Here is a 24,109-nt window from a genome sequence, read left to right on the forward strand (position 1 = left end):
CAATTACAGTTACAGTTACCTGCATTTATCCCATTACACTGAAATTCCAGTTTTTATCCTCAGAAAATCAATTACAACTACATTCTCAATTACTGAAGTTCAATTACAATTAATCACAATTACTAAATACTGAATAAAAGTTCACCCTCCTCTTGTGTTATTTCAATTCAATTCAACTATATTTGTATAGCGCAAATTACAACAAAGTCATCTCAATGCACTTATCAAAATATGAAATTCATAATAACAAAGAAAAAAACCTAACAATATTCACATGTTAGCTTTCTGTTAGTATCTCTCATGATAACGGGTCTTAAATCAGCTGTACAATACACTAAAAACAAATATCCATCATCTAATGTATTTCCTATCTATTGGTTACCTATTAGTATATTTTTGGTGTGGTCATCTGAGCCTTTTTTGTCAGTATACTCCTAGTAGGGCTGCTCGATTATGGAAAAAATAATAATCACGATTATTTTAGTCATAATTGAAATCATGATTATTCAAACGATTCTTTGTCAACCAAAAAGTTATTCATTTTTTGTACAAAAAAATCAAAATATATTCTTTACACATAAATAAATTCCTTCAAACGCTAAAATCAAGTATGTTCACTTTTGCACAAAACAAAACACTTCTTGCACGTGATGTGTCTTTGCTCTAGGTCTTCATCATCAAACCCAAAGTGTTCCCATAGAAGAGAATTTGACTTGTTTACCAAGCGTTTCTCCTGCCATGTTTCAAGATCATGAGCAACAACTTTCCTTGTGTTGGCCTGCAGGCTCGCTTTGGCTTTCAGGGGCGGGGTGGAGGGGAGGAGCTTGCATGTGCATGGATTAAACAACTCAAAATTAGCATTATTAACATGTGTGTGCCAAGCTTTGTTATCTGTAGATGTCCGAAATAGTGGGTTTGTACATGTAAAAAAAAAAAAAAGTTTTTTTTTATAATCGTTTTTTCTCGATTATGTTATTTTTGTAATCGTTGGGTGTAATAATCAAAATCGTTATCGAATTTCGATTAATTGAGCAGCCCTAACTCCTAGATTTATTTTTTCAAATTGGTAAAGTGTGGGAAAGCTTGATATGAAACATATTTTAATAATTGTTGACTACATATGTGTAGAACTGTGCATAGAACTGGAACATGGTTCCCCAGTTTTGCATTAAATTATAATTGACATTTTTTATAGAATTTTCATGGCAATTACAATTACAAAGTCAGTTATCTGAACTCAATTACAATTTAATTACGATAACAACAGCAACAGATTTTTAAAATTACGATTACAATTATAACTAGAACTGCAAGCAATTATGAAAGGGGGCCAAGCCTTCCTGCGTGACTCGGCCCCCAGGTTTTGCAAAGCCCATGGAAGTACGTCACGAAGGATGACGGGCATTACTCCATAATTGCAATTAATTATCAATTACGCGATTACAATTGCAATTGACCCTAACCCTGGAGAACACTTTCTTCTGTTTTCCCTAACTGGGCCAATATCTTGCAAGACTGCTAGTAATTATTAACCTTGGTGGAAGACAGAGAAAAAAAAAGAAGACACGCAGAAAAAGATGCACGAAACACACAGTTTGGGTTTGACGGTGGAAAGAACGGGTGGCCGAGAAGTGTGCAACAAAGGATGGCAGCAGTATTAGGGCGAGGTTAAGGAAAGAGCAGTTATAAGTGAGGTGCACCACATCACCAGCGACTCCAGCAGTGGCCTCTTCATTTGAACTCCAGGCCTCATAAATCATTTGATGTGACAGGGACAGCGTTTCACATCACTGAGGGCAGGTTATTGCTGCTTATTATCGGCGCCAACGCGAGCATGTCAAACACAAGCAGGAGCAAATAGGACTCATTCAGCTTCCCCGACACCCATTCGATATCCACGTATGTGCTTCATTAGCATTGTGACAGAAACATATCAATGACAGTTAGCAAAATGCCGTGTTCAGCTTCGGCTAGGCATTGGCATCAAGCTACTGCCTCAGGGCTTTCTATGTAGCCTTAAAGCGAGATATTATGGTGATGTAATAATGTTGATGTGCTAGTATTGTGGCTGAAATCTGCTTTCCTGGCCATGCCTCTGCATGGGCTATGTGGAAAGATAGTGGATGCACTGATGGAAGGCTGCAGAGCTTTGCATCACAACTACTGTTTACTCTCAAACTCCTCCAGCAACAACACAAATAGACCTTTCATTATATGCAGAACAAAGACAAACTTACTTGGCATCCCCACAGGGGTCCAAACTGAAGTCACAACAGGTAGTAATCACACCAGTGTATGGAAAACCGTTGGAGCATAGATTTGATATTAGTGATACCAAAAGTGTCACTAGTACTACAAGTAAGCCTTATTAATAAGGTGGCAGGGAAAAAGCTAATTCAGGTTTGCCATTCGATTTTTATAATTATTACAACCAATCAGGGAGCTGGATTTGGTTATAATTCCTCCTACTTCATTTGCATTTGGCCTACTAGTGAATCTTTTGGATTTACTAGTACTACTAGTAGATTAAACACTGTCTTCTAGTACGACTAGTGAGATTTTGAGTGTACTAGTAGTACTAGTAAACAAAAATGTTGTTCTACTAGTCAAGGTTTTTGTAGCACTAGTGCGTAAGTAGACCTCACGAGTAAAGCAAAAATAATCTACTAGTTAGGGCATTTCCATGAAAGTGACAACACAACATGATATAATCACGATATATCACAATGATTACAAATTTCACCTTAAAGCACTGTGCTGATCAGCTGTCTCCAGTGTTCACAGACATTTTTAACACCTCACTGGAGACATGCACCGTACCAGCAATTACAATTACAATATTATGATTATTTTTATTATTATTTTTTTTTATTTACCCTTTATTTATCCAGGAAAATTCCCATTGAGATTAAAAACCTCTTTTTCAAGGGAGTCCTGCAGAAGTTACACTCACAACATAAGACAGCAATTAAAATAATAAAAAAATACAGTTAAAAGCAAATTAAAATTTCAAATAACAGTTACAAGTAGTGAAGGTCATCTCATGTGTTCTCAGCCTGGATTTAAAGGCATTTAAAAAAATCAGTTCAGTTAATTTCAAGTGTTTTTGCAGCATGTTCCATGTGGAAGGTACAGAGTGGGTAAAGGCCCTTTTCCCCAGTTCTCTGCAGGCAAAAGGAGCAGAAAGCAACAAATGATCATTTGAATGCAAACTGTATGAATCAACTCTTCTCCGTGTGATTAGGTTGCAGCTGTAGGAGGGGAGTAGCCCGAGCATGGCCTTTTAAATAAAAGTGCACCAGTGTCCCAGTCTCCAGGTGGACAAAGGAGGACATCCCATTCGAGGACACAGTTCACAATGATGGGTCCGGGCCCCACAGTTAGTAATAAACCTCAGAGAAGCATGATAAAAGCGTAAATCTTACTTAGACACTTAACTGAGGCATTCATATATATCAGGTATCCATAATCTAAAACAGATTAAAAAAAAGTTGCAGTGACAAGACGCTTTTTCACCTCAAAAGAGAAACAAAATATGTTTCGGAAGAAGAAACCTAATTTAAGTTGCAGTCTCTTCACAAGATTGTCATCAAGCAAGACACCAAGGTATTACACATGCACCAACTGTATGACATTTCCCTCAAGAGTGGACACTGAGGGAACAGTTTGAGGTACCTTATTAGTGTTTGAGAACCACATTAGTTTAGTCTTGTCAGCGTTGAGGACTAGTTTTACCTTAGTATGTGCTGGACCACTGCAAAAGTTTTCTGCAGAGATTCAACAGCTTTAGCAGGAGTTGATCCAAAACAGTAAATAATTGTGTCATCGGCATAATGATGTATGTCAGCATCAGACACATTTCTTTCCCTAATCATTAATGTACATATTGAACAGGAGGGGTCCTAGTATTGAACCCTGTGGCACCCCCTTGTGGACACTCACAAATTCACAACACAGACCATCATATTTAATACACTGAGGGGCGGATTCACAAAAGGTTTAGTGGTATTAAAACGTGTGCAAACGCCACTCCACGCGTACAAAGGAGTACAAAGGGCAGGGAATCAGGAGTGCGCATGAGCTGCGCTTCCCAATGCGCCCTCAATTCATTTAGCGCATTTCCCTCTCATGAATATGCATAGTAGGCAGATCTCCCAGGGGGAGCAAAAATGTGGGAGGGGGAAATGCAACTAAAGATATGCAGGGAGAGCAATGCGATTCATAAAATCTGGAACTGTTTGTGGTGATTGTTTTAGCACGGAACAATAGTACAACTGAAAAGGAGGTGCAAACACACACGCAGAGATCATCGCTGCAGTAAATGTGGACAGAAAACACAGCGGAGGTTAACAAAAGCCTCCGTGTGTGTGTGAGAGAGAAAAAGAGATTCGCTGTGCACGGAGATATGACTATGGATTGATATCGCTTTGGGCTCACTGCTCCACTGAGCTCCTTTCTCATTATGTTTAGACCGTCAAAGTCTCGTAATGGTCGTAATGATGCGTCATTTTTGCATCATCACTGATGATACAACGGTGACGTATGAGAGTGTCCATGACACAGTGCTGCTGAGAGCTACGCTGGATGATGGTCAGTTGTTCATCTTCAAATAATGTTACAGGACCGGACGGAGCACCCACATTAAATGAGGGAGAAAAAATATCATTAGGTTTAAAACATCTTTTTTGTATTTGTTTATTTAGTTTTCTACATTATTAAATGTTTGTGCAGCAGACAGAGAAGTCCATCTGCCCCAAATTTAACTTCCTCAAATGTCAGTGTGCTTGTGCACACTGACGTCTCCACATTAAATGAGCAAAACCCTCATTTAAATAGGGGCGGTCTGCATCAGTTCTGCTCGTGCACTAATGATTGCCCTCAGGGGCAGTCCTCAGGTAGTGCAAGCACTCAAATTTATGCTCATAGTTTCCGTACGAGTGAATGCACAACCACCCTAGTGATGCTGGACAATGAAGGAATCTGCATTGATTTACTTGCTGTAGCACCTAAAGCCAAAATAAAAAAAATCATTAATAGATACCCAAAAAAACCCATTGTTGCCGAACGATAGACTAAGATTGGTTTAGAGCAGACGTAGGTAACTGGCGGCCCGAGGGCCATATGCAGCCATCGGTGAAATTTCATGCGGCCCCCAAAGTAGATGTACAAAATGACAGAAAAACAAACAAAACAAAAGCAAGAATGCATTAGAAAATACAAAGAATTACAAAATTGCAGGAAAATACAGTAAAAGACAAGAAAAACACAGAAAATACTCCAAAACTACTACTACTAAAATGAAAATGATGACAAATGTACACAAAAAATCAATTAAAACACAAAAAATGACTCTGCAAACCCACAGAACTAACAAACAAGCAAAATGACTACAGAAATACACATAAATTACTACAAAAAAAATGCAAAATAACAACACAAATATACATAGACTCCAAAAAACATACATTTTACAGGAAAAATGCACAAAATGCCTCATAATGAGCAAGACAACAACAAACATACACAGATGACAAAAAAACAAACACAACTACTATGAAAACTCTGTTCTTTCCTGTGTTAACACTCTGATTGGTCATTATTCTAAATGCTGACCTGAATGTTGATAATGTGGTCCTTCGATCAAACAAAGACATTTTTGTGACGACTGCTGTGATAGAAGTTGTCCAACTCTGGTTTAGAGCATTCTTTACTGATGGAGTTAAAATCAAAAATGTGTGTCCTTGTGCACGTGGCTACTAAATTAGCATGTTATTTAACAATACATGCAATCATTGAATACACTGGCAATAAAGGTTGTTTCTGTTATACCTGTCCTTTGCTCTGTGTTCTCAAAATAAGGCCCACTATGTTTTAGACTTTCCTCAAGGACCTTGATTCCCTGTTGAGTGTTTCCTGTTCATGAGCTGCTTCCTTCCCACACACTCTCCCTCTCATCACCTCCTTATACTTGTCCTCCATCTGCAAAGTCTTTCTCTTGTTAGGGGTAAATTTAATTTAGTCTTGTCAGCTTTAATGAAAGCACCCACAGATTCAATTTAGCAGGTATGTGTGGGAGGTTGGCAGTATCTTCAGGAGGATGGAAACAAAAGAGAAGTCTTTGCAAAATGCGCCCGCCTGACTTTGAATAGAACTTTGGCCATTGTCAATAGGCTTTCAACAGTCAAAGTACTCACACTTATTATCTGTCCTTTCATTACTTTAAAAAATACTGTAAAGTAAATATTTAGGAACATATTTATTTTTAACGGTAGCTGCTGTTTTTACAAAAAAAAAAAAAAAAAAAACTCCTACCAAACAAAATATTGATGGTGTATTTTCCAACCAAGAGGAAAGGATAAGCATTGGAATATGACTGTCCTCAGTCATGACCAGCTGTGCTCCAATCCCAATAAACAACAGATACTAGATCCCTCTGCTGTACCAATGATTGTTGAAAGCCAAGAATACGCAGGATTACGGCAAAAGTAATCAACTACTAATCTTTTATTTTCCCAGTCTAGACTTCTGTCCCCAAATATCCTTGGATTATGTTTTAAACTTAAAATCCCACAAGCAAAAAAAGGATTCCAATCAGGTTGTAGAGGTGGCGGTCACTGCTGTCATCAACTAAATAATGGCAAAAGGGAGATGTAATGTAAAAAAAAAAATGTAAGAAACATTGACAAGATTAAAATGCCATTATTTTTAATTTTAGAAAACAGTGACATACAGATGAGGTGATACAATGTGATTATATACACAGTCTAGAGTAGGATTAATTGTAAGACATGACACAATGGGACAGGGTCATGTTACCTCATTCTTAATAGGTCCAGAGATTACTTATATCCTATTCCAAAGAATACGGATTAGTTTCTTCAAAACATAAGTATTTTAATCTGAAATTTTCAACCCTAGCATTACTTATCAGATCCTTAAAGGTCCCACATCATGCTATTTTTCACCCATCTCCATTCGTTCTAAAAACCCCAAAAACATAGTATTTGAAGTTTATTTTCCCAAACTCGCCTGTTTTCCAGAGTTTTAGCCTCTGTGTAGAGTTGCTCTGAAAGTGACTTTTCAAACAGGCTGATTTGCGGCCTACTTATGCATATTCATGAGTGGGCGTGTCTACAGACGGGACACTGACTTCCTCCTCCCCGCACGGTGATGTAGGGCCAGAGGTCAGCCCACCCTCCTCCCACCCACTCCGTAGCTGAGCTCATGCTGCTTTATAAACACGAGACAGAGCGTGGGGGCGTGGTGTTCGCCGGTACACACATAGACTGTAGAAAATACGTACATAGCACATGTTCGCCTTCGTGAGCGTGTCTGTTTACATGTCAATAACGGCAGAGAGTTTCCTGGAGGCACTGCTTCTCCAGCTCAGTGCCCCCTCAAATTCATCATCAGGCTCACCCTGCAGTAAGAATGGAGCAAATCACCCTCTAACTAACGATTGAGGGAATCAATAAAAAACACTTTGGGCATGTGTATGAAGCCCATATAGCACTTTATGATGTTTAAAGCACAGAAAAGTTGATTTAGCTTAATATGGGTTTTTTAAGTGACATTTTGTAATGGCTTTCCTGCCCCTTTCACCAACAATGCCTTTAAACCCACACACTGTGCAAAACCTGTCCTCAAAGGAGCAAATAAGAAATACAATTGATTTTTGAAAACCCCTCTGATCCAAAAGATCACAAGTGACTAACTTGGAGATTATTTGATCATATTTCTTCTTACATCTGAGAGCTATTTCAAATATTAACACACTATTTCATTGCTGGATACTTCCTGTATCTACAACAGCAGAAGAAAGAAAAAATCCCTAGAAGGAAACGATGCCATAGCTCACACAGACATGCAAGTAGTTCATAGACACTGATCATTATTATGTTTTTCACAAACAAGCTTTATTTTAAGTACCTATTAGTAAACTCTCCTCTGATTTTTGATATGCTGTTTTTTCAAAGCAAAAATAGTTATATTTATTTGCATGAAATTCCATGAACATTCAAAAATAGACAGGCATATTGACATTCGGCCAACCCACAGTTTCTGCAGATGAGAGGGTCTTAAAGCACATACTCAAATTGAAATGTGCATTTGGAGGAATGAGGTAAAGACTTATGAGCATGTTCTTCCCACGTAGGTTGTTTGAAAAATATGGAGGGTGGGTGTGAAAAGCAATGCATTAAATGATGTCTGTTTCCTTAATGCTTCTAATGATCTGTTTAGACAGTTGGTCAGATACAATGTTCAAGAGTTCCTTGGTGGTGGTGTGTTGGGAAGATATGGTCCCATTTAAATAACAAGTAATAATTCTCTGGTTGTTGGTGAAATGTATGGAGACAATTTGAAGTCAGTTGTGTGTGACTTTCAAAATGTTGAGGAATCCTTAAATCCATAAGAACTGTTATCCCAACCAGTGGCATTGGCCATTATCACACCAATACATTGACATTCTTAGATGTATTTTAAAGCTATTATGCTTCAGAGTGTAACAAAAAAAGAAAAAGAGATAAAAAGCAGTTTTCAATCTTTTTTTCAAATCAAGTGGCCTGTCATTCTTTTTCAAGAAAAAGATCTGATATAGCCTTTCTAGGTCAGAGATGGGGAACCTTTATCACATACCGGTAATTTGATTGATTCGAGGGCCACATCGTCAACATTAATTTAAGTATTTAAAACAATGAACAATCTCAGCATTAATACTGGAAAGAACAAAGTGTTTTGTCATTTTTTTAAATTTATTTATTTTTTGTTAGTTTCCTGCTATCTTTTCTCATTTGGTAGAACCAACATTTCTTAAAAAATTAGAAAATGATTTGAAATAAATGAATTAGAAAACTATGTTTCTCTAAATCAGATTAGTAAACAGCGGTTTGTTGTGGAGTGTCTGGGTTCAATATTGATTCTTGTAGTTCTCGTTCCATCATGCTTTACAATAGCTTTCCCTCTGTGCCGTTCTGCCTACCATCTCTTTTATCTATCAGCATCTTTTCACAATTCATATGGAGGGTTTGATTTCCAGTTTATCATCATTCAAGCCCATCATTTCCCTAATCCCTCACGTTTTGAGCAATATGCGAGTTGAAGCTTGTTCCCCCGTAGGGTTTTCTTTAGTCTTTCTTTTCCTCGCGCTCTCTCTCTCGCTCTAACTCCTGTCTCACACGCTAAAGTTCTGACGAGAAGCTACCTAACACTGCATCGTCTGATCAGGTGTTGTTGAGTAAGCGACTTTGCAAGCCTTGATCTCTTGGGGTCAGCTTAATGCTATCCTTTGCTGGATCTCCCCGTGTAACCTAGTCTTCTGTTAGCCAGCCCAAGCCTACAATTGTGCTCCAACTGCCAACTCCAACACCTCCATTCCAAACAAGTACAACCAATGCTTAAGATTTCCAACACAAAACTTAATCTACACTTTATTTTTAGCAATTAAGCTTTTGATTTTGTTTTCTATCATCATTGAAATGTGTTATTTTAGCCTTGTCCTTTATTTATCTCTACTAAAGGTGATGCACAGAGGCAGTCAGCTCGATACCCTTCCCTTCTTTTCATCAAAGTCCACCTTGAAAAATCTAAAAGGGGAGTTATTGATTAATCAGTATACATTAATGAGCAGGATTGATCTGAAAAGAGGGCAGCAGATCTTTGAACAGTGGGAGGGCCCCGTTTGAACGGGTCTATACAGTAAAGTGACAGCATAAATAAGATGATAAAGAGTAAGGAGGCAAGTGAAATTAGATGGATCCTTTAGTTTGTCATGGATCTCATTCCACAGAAATTTGTGCCGTCAACATGTAATATCAGCAGGGTTTATGTTGGGTACTGTAGTTGATGTAGTCGGTTGCTTTATGACGGTAATAAATATGGCTTGTGTGGTTGTGTGACACTAATTTGACAGCTCAAACTCTCCTCCCCTCAAAAACCAAATCCTGTGAAAGCTATGCTGCCATTGGAAAATATATGAACATGTTTTCCAGTATAAAAGTATGAACTCGTGCAACGGACAAGCTAACAATGGATCTGCATTTGCGTTGCATAATGTGAAAGCATTATCGCTAATCTTTAAGCCTTTTCCAAGACTGCTAGTACTTTCAAAATTGTGTATACATTAGACCCTAAATCCTCCTAATTTTAAGTCTTTCACGTGGTCATTTTTAAAGGTCGCCCGACTTCTAGAGTCACAAAACACACACATTTTTAAGCCAACAAAGGGCAAAAAAAGCTAGGTGCACATTGGATACATTACCATTTCATCACATATTATCAATAAATCCAAAGGTCATTCACATAATGACTCTGCTTCGATTGTAGGCTCAGAATCTAATGTAGGATTAGCACAAAGGTAGTATTGTTGCTGTTCATCTCGTTATGACAACGTTGTACTCTACTCATCTTCTAATGGCTACTTATTTAATGTCGGTGACCTAAAATAATCCCAGATGTTCAATGTTATCCAAAGGCCTCTAAAGTCAGCAGATGACCAACAAAACACCTGTAAGATGTGGTGGAACTGAATGTTCACATTATGGATGTGTGATGCATTCATGTTATAGGGACCAACATTTCTCAGGAAGTTCTCCAGCACTTTGTGAAATCAGTTTAATGCAGTTTAATTATGAAGAGTGTATAAAGCAGCATCCTGAATACAATGTCACAATTTAACTTAAATTTAGCTAAAAATAACTTTATGCTTAGTTATGTAACAGGTAGACCCACTTTGTTATAGTTTCTGCGCTGACATATGCAGGGAGAACTGGTGGATAGCTCAATGCTACCACGTGGCGGCTAGCAGGTGTGCTAGCCGGGATGCGGGCTAACGTGCACCGGAGCGTCGAAGGACGTTAAGGACTATGTTGGGCTCGAGACGACAGCTGGTGTGCTGGCATCAGGAAGCTTGAAAACCGTGGTGTGGCATCGAGTGTGGAGACCAGCCGTCCACTGGAGTGTGAACGTCTGTGAGGAGGACCAACGTGCACCGGACCGCCGGAGGCATCAAGGGCAGTGCTGGGCTCGAGACGACAGCTGATGTCCTGGTGTCTGGAAGCTCTGGACCGCGGTGTGGTGTCGAGCGTGGAGCTGGGCAGTCCACTGGAGTGCGAGCGGTCGCGAAGTGGGCCAACATGCGCCGAACCGCCAGGAACGTCGAGAGCAGCTTTGGAGCTGAGCCGTCAGCGTCTGCTGGTCTGCCAGACTGTGGAGTGGTGTCAAATGGGTACAGCCCCAACGAAGTGGAGGCAAAATAGGTGCTGGCTTCTTCTTGACCTGGTCCACAGAGCAAGTGTGTCTGTTCTATCAGCGCCCATTGACGGAGGCTAGAAGATGCAAGCTATGCTTGAGAGTGAGAAGAGGTGTTTGAATGTCCGCCTCGTCCTCTTATAGAAGGTGGGAGTGTCCCTGGCAGACGGACACAATTCACCAGCCAATCAGGATTCGCAGATTGAGAAAAATGCTTCTGAGGGCTGCAGATGAGAGTGTATTCCATAGTGAGACATCTCACAAAATATTATGAAATAGAACACAATCAGTGGTTCAGGTGTTGTCCATACCATGGTCGCAATGATTACCTAGTCTATTCATTTGCAAAGCCCAAGGCCCAAGCACAAAGATATACAAATATCTATTCATTATAAACATTTCACAAATGATTAATACCTCTCAATCACCTATTTAGTCAATTTTTTTTTTTTTTTGACACCGAAAAATATTTATGATTGCAACATACATATTACAACATAGCCCTAAAACATAAAAAGCACTGTGAAATTCAAAAGATTAAACTGTGCAAACAGCACTCTAAAATTTTTATCATGTGTTAGCTTGTTTGAAACAACTGAATCTTTTAGGGACTTAAGAAGATTTATTTGGAATTATTTGAAATGTTCAAATACACATCATGAGGGTTTGTGTCATTTTTTTGTGTTGTGTCTTGGCTTTTAGTTTTTTAGTATTTATAAAAAAAAATTTAAAAAGACGTTTAAAGTGTTATCTAACTAAGAGTGTGTTGAAACATTAATAAGCCATTACATTTGGTCAGGCTGCTTTATAACGGAAGGAGAAACTACAGACAAATGTATTTGGCAAATGTTCAGAGCAAAATTTAATTTAGTCACTTTTTAAGGAAATGGAATTCAGCCTTCTCACTACACTAATATTTTAACTTTCAATTCTCAAAATAGGGCCCGACATCTGTTTGTTGATCACAAAAAGAAGAAGCTATAGAAGCTCATTCAAGAATTTGTCAAATGACTCTGGGTTTATGTCATCAGTACTTTATGTGCAATTAAATACATAATCATTTCATACAGGCAGTAAAAAGTCTGCATTTGATGACACAACTCAGACCCATAAATATCAATACATAGACATAACAACTTAATGTTTTTAGATATTTAGAACATTTAATATCTCAAGATGTTAAATTTTCATCAAGTTATGATGGTAGTGTCTACATCAATCATTCATATCCCCCATATGGATGGTCTCGTGGGTCCTGGGCAGCACGTTGGCTCCTAATAGCGGCTCATGCTTGCACATATGTTGTGAACGCATAGGCATGCCAAGAGCTTTGGGACAGCTTTAGTTGTGACATACTGTAACTTATAAGTGTTCGCTACTTACAAAAAGTTCTGTGACACTTGGTGGCACACATCTACTCCCTCTGTTCACACCTATCTTTTACAGTATCGGAGCATTGGGATGTTTCCCCTAAATACTCCCTCAACATTGACATAGGGGATTTCACTCCACCGATAAAATATCAGCGTTCTTTGCTGTTGAGCAAAGGGCCCCCTGACGTTGTAAATTTGATCCCTGACGGAGTGATATCTGTTGTTTTTTCCTTTTTTAATCAATACTTGTGTAATAATTGTTGCACACTTGAACACAAGAGGGACTTCCAGGCATGCACGGGTTGTTTTAACTTTTTTTTTAATCTGCATAACCGAGAAACACACACATCAGCCGCACCATCTGCTCAGGTGCTACCTGGGGACCCCGAGGACCCCTGCAGCCACTTAGCTGCCCCCGATGCTGCCTGTGTGCATCCTCCGCTTTGTAATCGTAATTAATTTCTAACATAAACAGCGTGTTTCATACAGACATATCATGTAGCGCTGCTAGTCATGTTTATACGTAACTCACAATGGATCATTCTACATGCACGAGCATGGATGTGAATACCGTCGGGTTGAAGCGGGTTCGGGCTTAAAGAGACATCAGCTTCATTCTGGTCGGATCGGTTCGAGCCGCGTTCTCTTGGGTAAGGTCTTTTTTTTCCCGATTAAAGCTCTACTGTGTGCATCCTCCACTTTGTAACCCATAATCACCGTCCAATATAAACAGTGTGCTTCATAATCAGTGTTGGGTGGTTACTTGTAACGCGTTACCGCCCCAACGTTACTTTTGACAGTAACTAGTACTCTAACGCAATATTTTTTAAAGAAATAAACAGTTACCATGACAATATGGTGTGTTTGTCTATTACTTTACTAGCTGCAGTATACTTCCTGTTTACAGTGGTGCTACATATTTTTGTGGAATGAAGAAGAAGCATTGTCGGCTTGTCTCTGTTTACATCATGTGCGGCAATCAAGGCAAGTCAATGTGAGAGCAAGACAAGCCTCTCAGAGTGTAAATACGCTCATTATTTTACCAATCTGTCTCCAAAAGAAACATGCATCGGTGAAGCTCTAAGCTAACACTGCGTTGGTGGACGTGAGGGAAGCCTCTGCACCGAAACAACAGCGTATGGATTTTAACAGATTGTGACTGTTATCCAGGGACAGAGCAGCAAAGCTATTGCATGGTATGTTGTTGTAAATAAGCAACCTGTCGCTGCTGTGGAGTCACTGCTTTCAGCAGCTCGTTAGCCCTGTACGTTTTGCATTGTGTAGCTGATAAAAATGCTGTGAATTTGTTTTTCCATATTTATTTTTAAAGGCATTTCCAACAGCAGAATGTGCACTTGGAAGGTGCACAGCTTACTTTACATTACCGTGCTAAGGCTGAAAAATTGCTGTTTTAATTTAGGAGCAGCTGTATTGTGCTTTATATTCACATCATTTATGGTTGTTTTATAGCAGTTTTTGCAAAGCAGAGGTGCCGAGTTTCAAGTTGCTATTACGTTTTTCTCAGTCAGCTCGCTTTTAGATTGGCTACATTCCATTCCACGTCACAAACCACAGGCTCATGAGTCGGGAGTCGTCGCTTTCCCCACACATAAAGAGTTTTGGTGCAAAATATTGGTCAGGTTTGTTATTTACGATTATCAGAACAATATCCCTGTTAACACACCTCAGACCGCAGGATAATCTTATAAGACATACACTAATCTGACTTTTGCTGTCTTTGCTCGGGAAGGGGAAAAATTGGGACATAAACATCCTAAATATCTTTATGTGTGTAAAGCGCTTTACCATGTTTATTTCCCCCACACTACGGTGTAACACTGCCCTCTCTTTTTATATTTTTCCCCTATTAAAGTTTAGCTTACCATTTCTTTGGGAGGGCTGTGATTTTTGGAATTATTTAATTATTGCAAGAAAAACATGCATTGGTGTCAAGAAAAGGTTGCACGACAAGTGCAAATGCAAACATTGTAAAAAAAAAAAAAAAATAAAACTCATTCATATGAGTCATCAGCCCCCACTGCCACTATACTCTAACCAAACATCTGTGGTATTAAATAAACAACTTCAAGCCTGTTAAATAAATACCAGAGATGGGTGAATATGTTGCACAGGACAGGTGGAAAATACTATTATAAATTATACAATTTTTCTAAGAAAGCTTTGGTATTGCAGTTCCTATTACTGTTATGTCATGTTTGCTAAATAAAAAAAATACAGGGTTGTGTTCGCCAACCATACTGGGTTGTTTCTATGCCACTAAAATGGATGGGTCTGGAAGAAATGGTTTCCCCTTTCAGTGACTGAACCAGATACCCAATACAAATAACCCAAATGACAACCAATCAACTTTAGACCTCAACACCCGGTGGAAAAGGTTATTTAGTGTCATTCTTTCCATTTGTGTTTTGATCTGTGAGGTGAAATGTATAGTATTTCAATTACAATACTGTTTGAAGAACAGTAAATACAAGCATACACATGCAGGATAATATTAAAGTCCTCATGATGTATGAAAGCTTTTTTCATCACTCATCATCCTCCTTTTCAACAGGCTTAGATTCATTTTGGAGCTCTCATGACATCCTTTTGTTGGCGTTTTAAAGGTAGATGCGCACAGTTTTAAATGATAATAGCTTAGAATTTTTGGGAGCTGTAATTTTGGAGCAGAATTACAAAGAGCAGCAAGAAACAATGTTTTATTCTCCCCATTATCATAGCCATGAAGGTATGCTAGATCTATAGCCACAGCTGCTCCGAGGCAGTATGATAGAAACATTGGCAACATTTTGCACCTAAAGCCCTTCTGACCAAAACTAAATTATTTAATTCATTAATTACATTTACTAGTACAGTGCCTGTCAGAAGTATGCATTCATGTGGGAGCTTAAGTACAGTTATCAATTATGGCCAAATGAGTATGTGTTTGGATGTAAAAGAGGTGTACATACTCTGTACTCTGTCGTGTTATAATATATAAACGGGTATATTTGCGGGTGCAAAATGTGGGTGCAATTTTCCTGGTTTAATTCTATGGGACATGTGAATGCATGGTAAATGACTCACTTTTATATTTTTTTGTTTGGTGTGTTTTTCTGCAATGTATGTTTTTTGGAGTTGTGTATTTTGTATTTTTCTGTTGCATTTTTTGTATAATTAGTGGTTTTGTTGCCATTGTAGTGTGATTCTGGAGTCATTTTGTGTACTTTTTGTGTAAATATTTAGTTTTGTGTATTTTGAGCCATTTTCATATTTTTTTGTTGTATTTTTCTCTCATGTATGTTTTTTGGAGTTTCATGTGTATTTTTTTTTTATCTTTCAGTTGTCTTTTTGTGCATTTTTTTTGTATAATTGTTTTTGGTTGCCATTGTAGTGTGATTCTGGAGTCATTTTTTTGTATTTTTTGTATAAATATTGTTTAGTTTTTTGTTTTATTTTACTCATTTAGTATATTTTTTATTATAAATAAATACCCTACGTGTGTGTGTGTGTGTGTGTGTGTGTGTTAACCAAACTCCATAGCATTTATAGCGCCAATCAGAAAAACAACAACTCTGCGCAAAACAAAATGTAAAGCTCCAAACTACATGAGTGAGTAAATACATTAAAGTATAATCTACAATTCACTTATAGGGTTTAACGTGGTTGGTTTTTTTGCCAAAGAACAATAATGAATGTGCATGGAATTTGAACCACCAACCTTCCTGTTGACAGATGTGGACAAAATACTTACTGTAATCACTGAGTGAAAGTACAAATACTCCTTGCAAAAACGACTCCAACTAAAATATTAGCTTTAAACAATTTGTTAAGTGTAAATAGTTATTGAAAATATACAACATACAGTAGTTTTCCTAATTATAAGGAAAACACTGATGCACAATCTGTTCCATGTTTATAGTACTGCAGTACAACTGAATAACACTGTGATGTTTTATTAACTACCATAAAATTGAGGTTTGTGTTGAAAAAAAACCCCACATCAAACCAACCAAATCACCATTATTCACAGAATGAACAAAGAGCTGTTAAATAGGCTAAATTCATCAATACACTTGTTTTATTTGCAAAAAAACCCCAACAAATCTAACCAACACCTGTATTATTAACAAACAAAAAAAAAAAAAAAACATATTTATGTATTGTGGCCATACCAGCCTGTCATTGCCCGATCTCACTGAGAATTCCAGGTGCCACAGTGGGGTGGCAGTCACCCCAGTGGTATCTGTCATTGTATCCTTGGGCAAGGCACTTTACCCACATTGCCTAGTATGAATGCAGTGTGTGAGTGAGTGTTGGTGGTGGTCGGAGGGGCCGATGGGGAACTATGGCAACCTTGCTTCCGTCCGTCTGCCCCAGGGCAGCTGTGGCTACAACAGTAGCTTACCACCACTAAGTGTGGAGTGAAAGAATAATCCCTTAATTCTTTAAAGCGACTTTGAGTGTGCAAAAAAGCGCTATAAAAAATGTATGCATTACTATTAATGTAACTTTTAGTAACATTTGAACGTCGTGGGGTTTATTTAACAAACACTAAAGAACTAATAAAATGCAATGTTTAGTGTGTCTTTTGTATAGATAACCAGACTTTGCATTGCCAACATTAAAAATCTTTCAAAAACTTTCTCAGCATTGACAAGCATGACGTATGAGAATCAACATAAAGTCTTTAGTATCAGAAGTGAAGCAATGAAAAAACCTGAGGTAACATGGGAGAAAATGTACTCAGTGATGACGGCATCCATAGAATTGTCATGGAGTAAAAGGTACAATATTTGTCTACCAATTGTAGTGGAGTGAAAGTAAGTAAAAATAATACTCAAGTAAAGAACAGACACTCAAAAATACTTAAGTACAGTACTTAAGTAAATTTACCTCATTACTGTCCACCACTGCCTGTTGATAAATTAGCTACTGTCATAAACATGAGAATTACTCACCTAACTAAACAGTCAATTTGCACAATGAACTGTGCATTATAAAAAGAAAAACACTTCCCAGCCAGAAAAATAAATAATTTATCAGTTGACTAATCTTCACATCAAAGGAGAAGAAAGTGTGTGAAAATTGAGAAAAATGTTCTGTTGGCCAGAAGGACCAATTTACCATCCCGTGCTTCAGATCTTGAAATGAGGTGCTTAATTTGCATCTTCTTCTTAAGTGTGTGGACAGTGTGAGACCTCAGTTCTTCCACAGTTCTAGTCAATAAATCAGAACCCGTTGCCCTAGACACAATGTATTTAATCATTGTGGTTGGATGGATGCATTGATGATTGAATGGATGAATCTTTATCAATGATTAAGAAAAACCCATTAACTTTTACACTGATGTTTTGTGTCGCTGTGGGCTATTGCACTCCATTAAAGGTTTGTTAGAAAATCATTTTATCAGAGTAAATGACCCTCCTTCAGATTGTACTGTGGCTGTGATACCTTGTTTTATTAGTAATTTCATAGAAATTTAATTAGATTTCTTTACTTCTATCATGTAAATGACAACTTAAAAACAGTTAAAAATTAGTATAACAAACAAAACAGTCACTTGCATCTTTAAATTCTCAAGCACTTTTGTTTCCATGAGCGGAAAAGGAGCAAAAAGAAGTATTAACTTATCTAATCATACAACTTTAAATAACTTAATAGTATTTATTAGTCCAAAATAAGAATAACCTCATGTTTATGTTGATGCTCTATTTGTCTGCAGGTAATGCTATTATTTTCAAAAGTTTTGAAAAAAAAACATTTAAACCCAACAATTTTAACTAAACAGAAAACCATTCAGATCTATTTGATCACTCAATACTAAAGTGCATTTGAACCAACAATAATGTGTTCAATAAAATATCTATCTCCAATACAGCTTTCTGGTTTCATCACCAAAACGTCCCATGACCTGAACAGGAAAACAGTAAAAGTACATCATGTTACATAAACATTTTTACAGACTCACCTGGTCTTTTTTCATTTCTACATTTTTTGCCGCCGCAGAGTCGTACTTTGGAGATCAGAACCAGGATCTGCTTCTGGCACAAGGACTTGTTGCTCTTCGGACAAGGCTTACGCTTGCTGGCTACTGGTCGGTTGGTTGGGTCTTCCTTGACTGCCCGTTTCTGTCTGATGAGAGAGCTGGCGAGAGCTGCCATCTTCCCCCCCTCCTCTCACCTTCTGGGAGGGGGGGTGCCTTCTTTACCAGGGTACTCCTTTAGCTAGTTTGGCTTTAGCTCCTCACAAACACTAAAAAAGTAAAACTAGAGTAGGGCAGATGGTTAAGAGATGCCCCCTAAGGGGAAAATGTGCGCCCAAGTGGGTTAACAAGGAAGAGTTAAGTGTTTCCTTGGAGTGAGAGGAAATGCAAGTGCAGCTTTAGTCCAGTTTAAAATCTAGCCAAAATATTTGACTCTAACTAAACAGGGAGAGAAACCAAATGACTACATTTTTAGTTTTAAACTAAACTCATGGTTGGAAGGACAGCAAACAGTTTCAAAAATCTGACATGTTTCTATCCTTCTTCCCAACTCATCTTCAAGAGCAAAATGTACCCCAACAGCTAACTTCAGTATTGCAAAAACCTAATTCAAACAGACAATACCAGAAGGATTAAGCTTAAATTATATTGCATATAAAAACAATCTTACTGAATGGAAATTGGGTCATCTTAAACGCTAGGAAGCCCCTATAAGCATTAGAGGAATCAAACTGTTTGTCACCATTTGGGCAGTCCATGGAGGTCCAACTTTGCCTCCCATTTAACCGTGTCAGCGAGGAATAATGAGTCCAGAGTCCGAGCCGTAATCCAGCTGACTTAAATCCAGAGGTAGAGCGGTGGCTGGGACATTGGCGGTCTTTGTCAGAGCGAAGCCCGAGACGGAATGGAGACATGGACACAGTCAGAAGGAGATTCCTGCTCTGCCTCGGACGGCACGGTCCTTTCCCACAGTCCTCATTGAACCCCCCTCCCTCCTCCACCTCCTCCTCCCGCTCCTCCTCCTCCTCTTCCTCCTCTTGTTCCCATCCAAAGTCAGTGAGTGGTTGTGAGAGTATGTGTGTGTGTGAATTCCAGCAGACACCATCAGTAGAGGTGACATTCATGAGAGAGAGAGGGAGAGAGGGAGAGAGCAAGAGAGAGAGAGAGAGAGAGAGAGAGCACAAAAAGAGTGATGGAGGGTGGAGGTGGCGGCTGTGATGTTTGAATGAGCTAAAAGAGAGAAAAAGAAGGAGAGGTGGATAACAATCACTTCACAGAGGCTACAGTTTTGTCATTTTAAAGGAACGCCTTCTTCAAAAAAAAACCCACTGCCCCACTGAAACAGAGTCAGTGCTGGGGTTTTGTGGAGAAAGAACGATGGAGGTGGAGAGAGAGTGCTTGAGGTGCACATTTTGACAGGTCTCTGTCTCCTCCAGAGGAATGGCAGCACCATGTGCCACCTTCCTGTCACATGCGCCCACACAAACACACTCGCAGAGCAAATCAGCATATTTTATAGTGGAGTCTTCCCCGCTGTATAATTGTGTGTACCCCCACCACCACCACCATCACAATATCTCCACCCATCCTTCCCATCCTTCACTGGCAGTATTTTTCCTCTCCCTGTGACATCTAACATAGCATGCTCCTCTACAGTCTCGCTCACTCTCTGTGATTTGTTTCCCTGATGTCTACATTTGTACCAAAGGAAAACGAGTGGAGGGAGGAAAAAGTGAAGGAAAGTGACTTTGTTCCCTGGAACTGCCATTTAATGTCTGACATAGCTGAATGCAGGCTTACACTAACCCCGACAGAAACATGAGCTTGGACAGATTGAGTTAGACAGCTAACCCCTGCGTGACACGCGCACACGCACACACACACACACACACTGGTATTTCCTTGCTCCTCTTCAATCCTCCTTAAACCTGTTAAATACACATTAAAAAAAAAAATCAACTAAATACACATGTTTAGACTCTCTCTCTCTGTACTCACAGTCAGAGCTCAAAGATGAGATTTTTACATGACAATTTTGAGCAAATGAAACAATCACATTTTTGAAATCATGCTGGCACACTTTATTTTTGGAAAAAAAACAGCTGTTTGTAAATGATTGTGTCCTGCAGCGAAGCATTTTTTTTTTATCTTGTTGAGTTATAGTGAAAAATGTTTATGAACCACCACCATTTAACATTTATCTCAGTTCATAAGCAAAATAATAAACAAGAAATGATGAGAAAGCAGGCGGATGCTGCTGGATACATTTATTTTCTTGTACACAAGTAGGGATAGGTACCAAATTTGATACTGTGAATACAACCGGCCCGGGTATTAACTCCCCAAAAAATCAAACAGTTCCATGTTTCAAGACTAAAACTTGTCCTTGTGACTGTGAGGGAGTGGAGGAGTAAGCAATTGTCTATGCCAGACATGAACACAGCATTGCACGCACAAGAGCGTAATGACGTCAGTATAGCTGCAGGTTAAATCAACAAACCAAGCATTGCTGATAGAAAGTGGTCGAAACTATGGCTCTGCTTTCTAAAATGCAATGCAGATTACGCTGGCTGCAATATTTGTGAAGCGAAGTGCAAGGCCAGCGGCGGGAATACTTGCATTCTGAGAAAACACCGTGTTAAACACAAGGCTGAAGCCGTTCAAGGCTCTTCAACTCCTTTAGATCGAGTTTCTCCACAGCAGGGGATACAGTCAGTGTAGGGTAGGCTTGGCTCTTGCCCTACAAACTTGACATTTTAGTGTTATTGAAAAAGAACTGCTCAAGGAAGGAAGATAAAGATGTAGTTACTGTATCGGTTCAAATGTACTTAAAGGGTACCTAAACCCCGAGGTTTTGGCTGATGTGCGTCAGGGCTTGAAATTGAAAAAATGCCTTGATTATGGGCGGGGTTTCTGGAGCAGTTAAGATAAGCCAGTTTATACTATAAATACACCAAAGAACAATCTATGCTATGTTACCTACCTACTGATTCGTAAACTATAACTCTCTTTTCGTAAATCTGTCCATCCAACCTACTCACTACTGATTGCAGAGTCCAGGTGCTAGTTTTTATAGTAGGGGTGAAGAGTAAGAAGCCACTATTCTCAGGCAATAGCAAAATACAACTGTAATAGCCGGGTGTCAACCTATAGAGGGCAGTCACTCCTACATTTTTTACAACAAAAAACGCCAAATTAAAATACGTTGACTAAAATTTCCAAACCTTATATCCAAATACAGATGTTTATTAACATCTTTGAGGTACACATTTAACTCATAGCTACCTGTTGTAAGAACAGAGTATTTGTAACCATAATGAGGATGCTGTGAATGTATAGAATTTTAGAAGTAAATCTGTTTACCTGCCATTTATATTAACTCACACGGACATCACATAGTCATCATCTTGACAAAGCTGGGTTATAAAGTGACGGACTCGTCACTGAATATGTCAGTGGTGCAGATCCCTAGACTTGAACTCAATAAATCACCCTCTGAGTGCAGATCCATCTCATGTTATTGTCGATGGCATCTCTTGTCAATGGCTAGAAAAAAAAAGCAGCAGTAAAACCAATGTGTTGCGGGGCAAGGTAAATCCTGATAGTTTCTAACAAACAAGGTCACTGACTATCAGCAGGAGATTTACAAGTGACGGCCTCAAATGCAACATGGACTGATGATGTTGAAGGAAAGAGGTCACATATAAGATAAAGCAGTTTATAACACAAAATCCGAAATCAAATTTCTCTCTTTTGCTGCCACCGCACCCCTTTATTTCTTCAACTGTGCTGTTTTTTTTTTTTTTTATTTGGTAAAGAATCAATCTCCTAATGGACATCATTTTACAAACATTGCCAGAGGTTGTTCTCCTTCTTGTACTTTGCTTTTTCCCACTCACACATACTTGGCAGGTTACACCAAAGGAAAGCTAAGTGAAGCACATTGGGACATCAGACTGTTTCAAGGTTAAGAAAAGTTTCATTATGAATGTTATTTCGTGCCAAATTGTAACAGAGTCTAAAATCCCTTTAATTGCCTCAATAAGCCAGCAATACGACAAGAGCTAAACTAATAACTAAAGTTCCATTAATATAAGCTATCGACATTATAGCACTGTTAGTTCTTGGCAGTTCAATACCATTTAACAAAACTTAATTAGTATATCCATCTATTTCCTGACCGGCTTGCTCCTTTTCAAGATTGTGGGGTTCTTTATTCATATCTTTAAACAAAAACTCTCAGAGACCGCAAACCTCCGCCAAGCACCAAATATCCTCTCTGTCAGATATTGGCAGTCGTTTTTTGAATAATCGTGATGAGGAGCGCAATTCGGCTCCGATCTGGATTGAAGAAGCAACCTGACTGAGTCGAATTTCATACAGATCGGTTGATTACAGCACAAGACATTGTTGAGATGTGTTCTCATTTTCTGTTTGTTTTCAAGGAAGTGACGTCGTGACGTATATGTCAATCATGTGATTGATAAATGGCCTGCGCCTGTGTGAATAAAAAGAAGTGAGTGTGCCACGAGACTGGTGGTGGTCACTAGAGAAAAGTTATGTGTCTTGCTGTGTTTTTGGTCACGATCTCTCTGTCATTTAAACGTTGTCAATGATGAAGAATAGATATTTTTTCTAACTGAGCTAATAATATAACTTGAACACTAGTAACCAATGAACCTAAATGTTTAACAAAAGAATGATGAATCAGTCTTAAAGAAGCACGGACAATCGCCCGTTACGGACGCATCCGTCTCTCACTCTGACAGCTGTCAACTTTGCCATGTTTCAGCACCAAGGACAGCTCAAAATTGCAGCTGGTTTAGCCACAAAGGTCACTAAAACATTCAGAACATAAAAACCCACAAATTAAAAATATTTACAAACGTTTACACCCATAAAGCCATGACTGAATGAATCTGCAGCACAGCACAGCAGAAAATGAAAACAAAATGCATGCTTACCTTTTATTTGTCAAAACAGCCATGGATAACTTTGTATTCCTTGTACCCCCGCAACTTTCGCATTAGCATCTTCGCTACAGGTGCTGCTACTCGCGACGCTATCTGCTGCTGTGCTGCTGCTTTTTTCTGCGATTTCCACAGAAACAATCTTGGACTTCTTTACTTCAGGCTTAGCTTCACGTATTGACTGAAAAAAACTCTTTAAATTCAACTGCTTTTTTTGCCAATTTCTAGCTGTCTAGCTACTTCTTCCAAGCTGACAGAGAAATAATTTTTGCGCAAAATCACACTTTAGACGTAGCGTGGGCGTGGCCTGACTTTCCCCTCTTTTCCTCACGCGCTCAGTTTTTACATTCAATTTTGTGTGTACACAAAATTGTGTGTACAGTGATTTCAACTGAATGAAAGACACAGCTGTCCCAATATAATACTTGAACATTTTATCAAACACCTCTCTTCTGCTTCTTGATGAGCGCTGTCACATTTTTTCTGCTCCCTCTTTCCCACCGTATCTGTCCTTACTGCTGCTTTGTTTTGTCTGG

General features: G+C 38.8%; 1 protein-coding gene across 1 annotated transcript in view; it reads right to left on the reverse strand.

The window, feature by feature from the left end:
* fgf11b (fibroblast growth factor 11b) overlaps nt 1–18,978 on the reverse strand; it is a 50,317-nt gene extending 31,339 nt beyond the window's left edge. Inside the window, exon 1 of the mRNA XM_028466024.1 lies at nt 18,589–18,978. Within this exon, the coding sequence (XP_028321825.1) occupies nt 18,589–18,781 (193 nt within the window). The 5' untranslated portion in view covers nt 18,782–18,978. The remainder of the gene's footprint in view (nt 1–18,588) is intronic.
* Between the last annotated feature and the right edge of the window lie 5,131 nt (nt 18,979–24,109).

The sequence above is a fragment of the Gouania willdenowi genome, chromosome 14, assembly GCF_900634775.1.
Source record: "Gouania willdenowi chromosome 14, fGouWil2.1, whole genome shotgun sequence".
NCBI classification, from domain to species: domain Eukaryota; kingdom Metazoa; phylum Chordata; class Actinopteri; order Blenniiformes; family Gobiesocidae; genus Gouania; species Gouania willdenowi.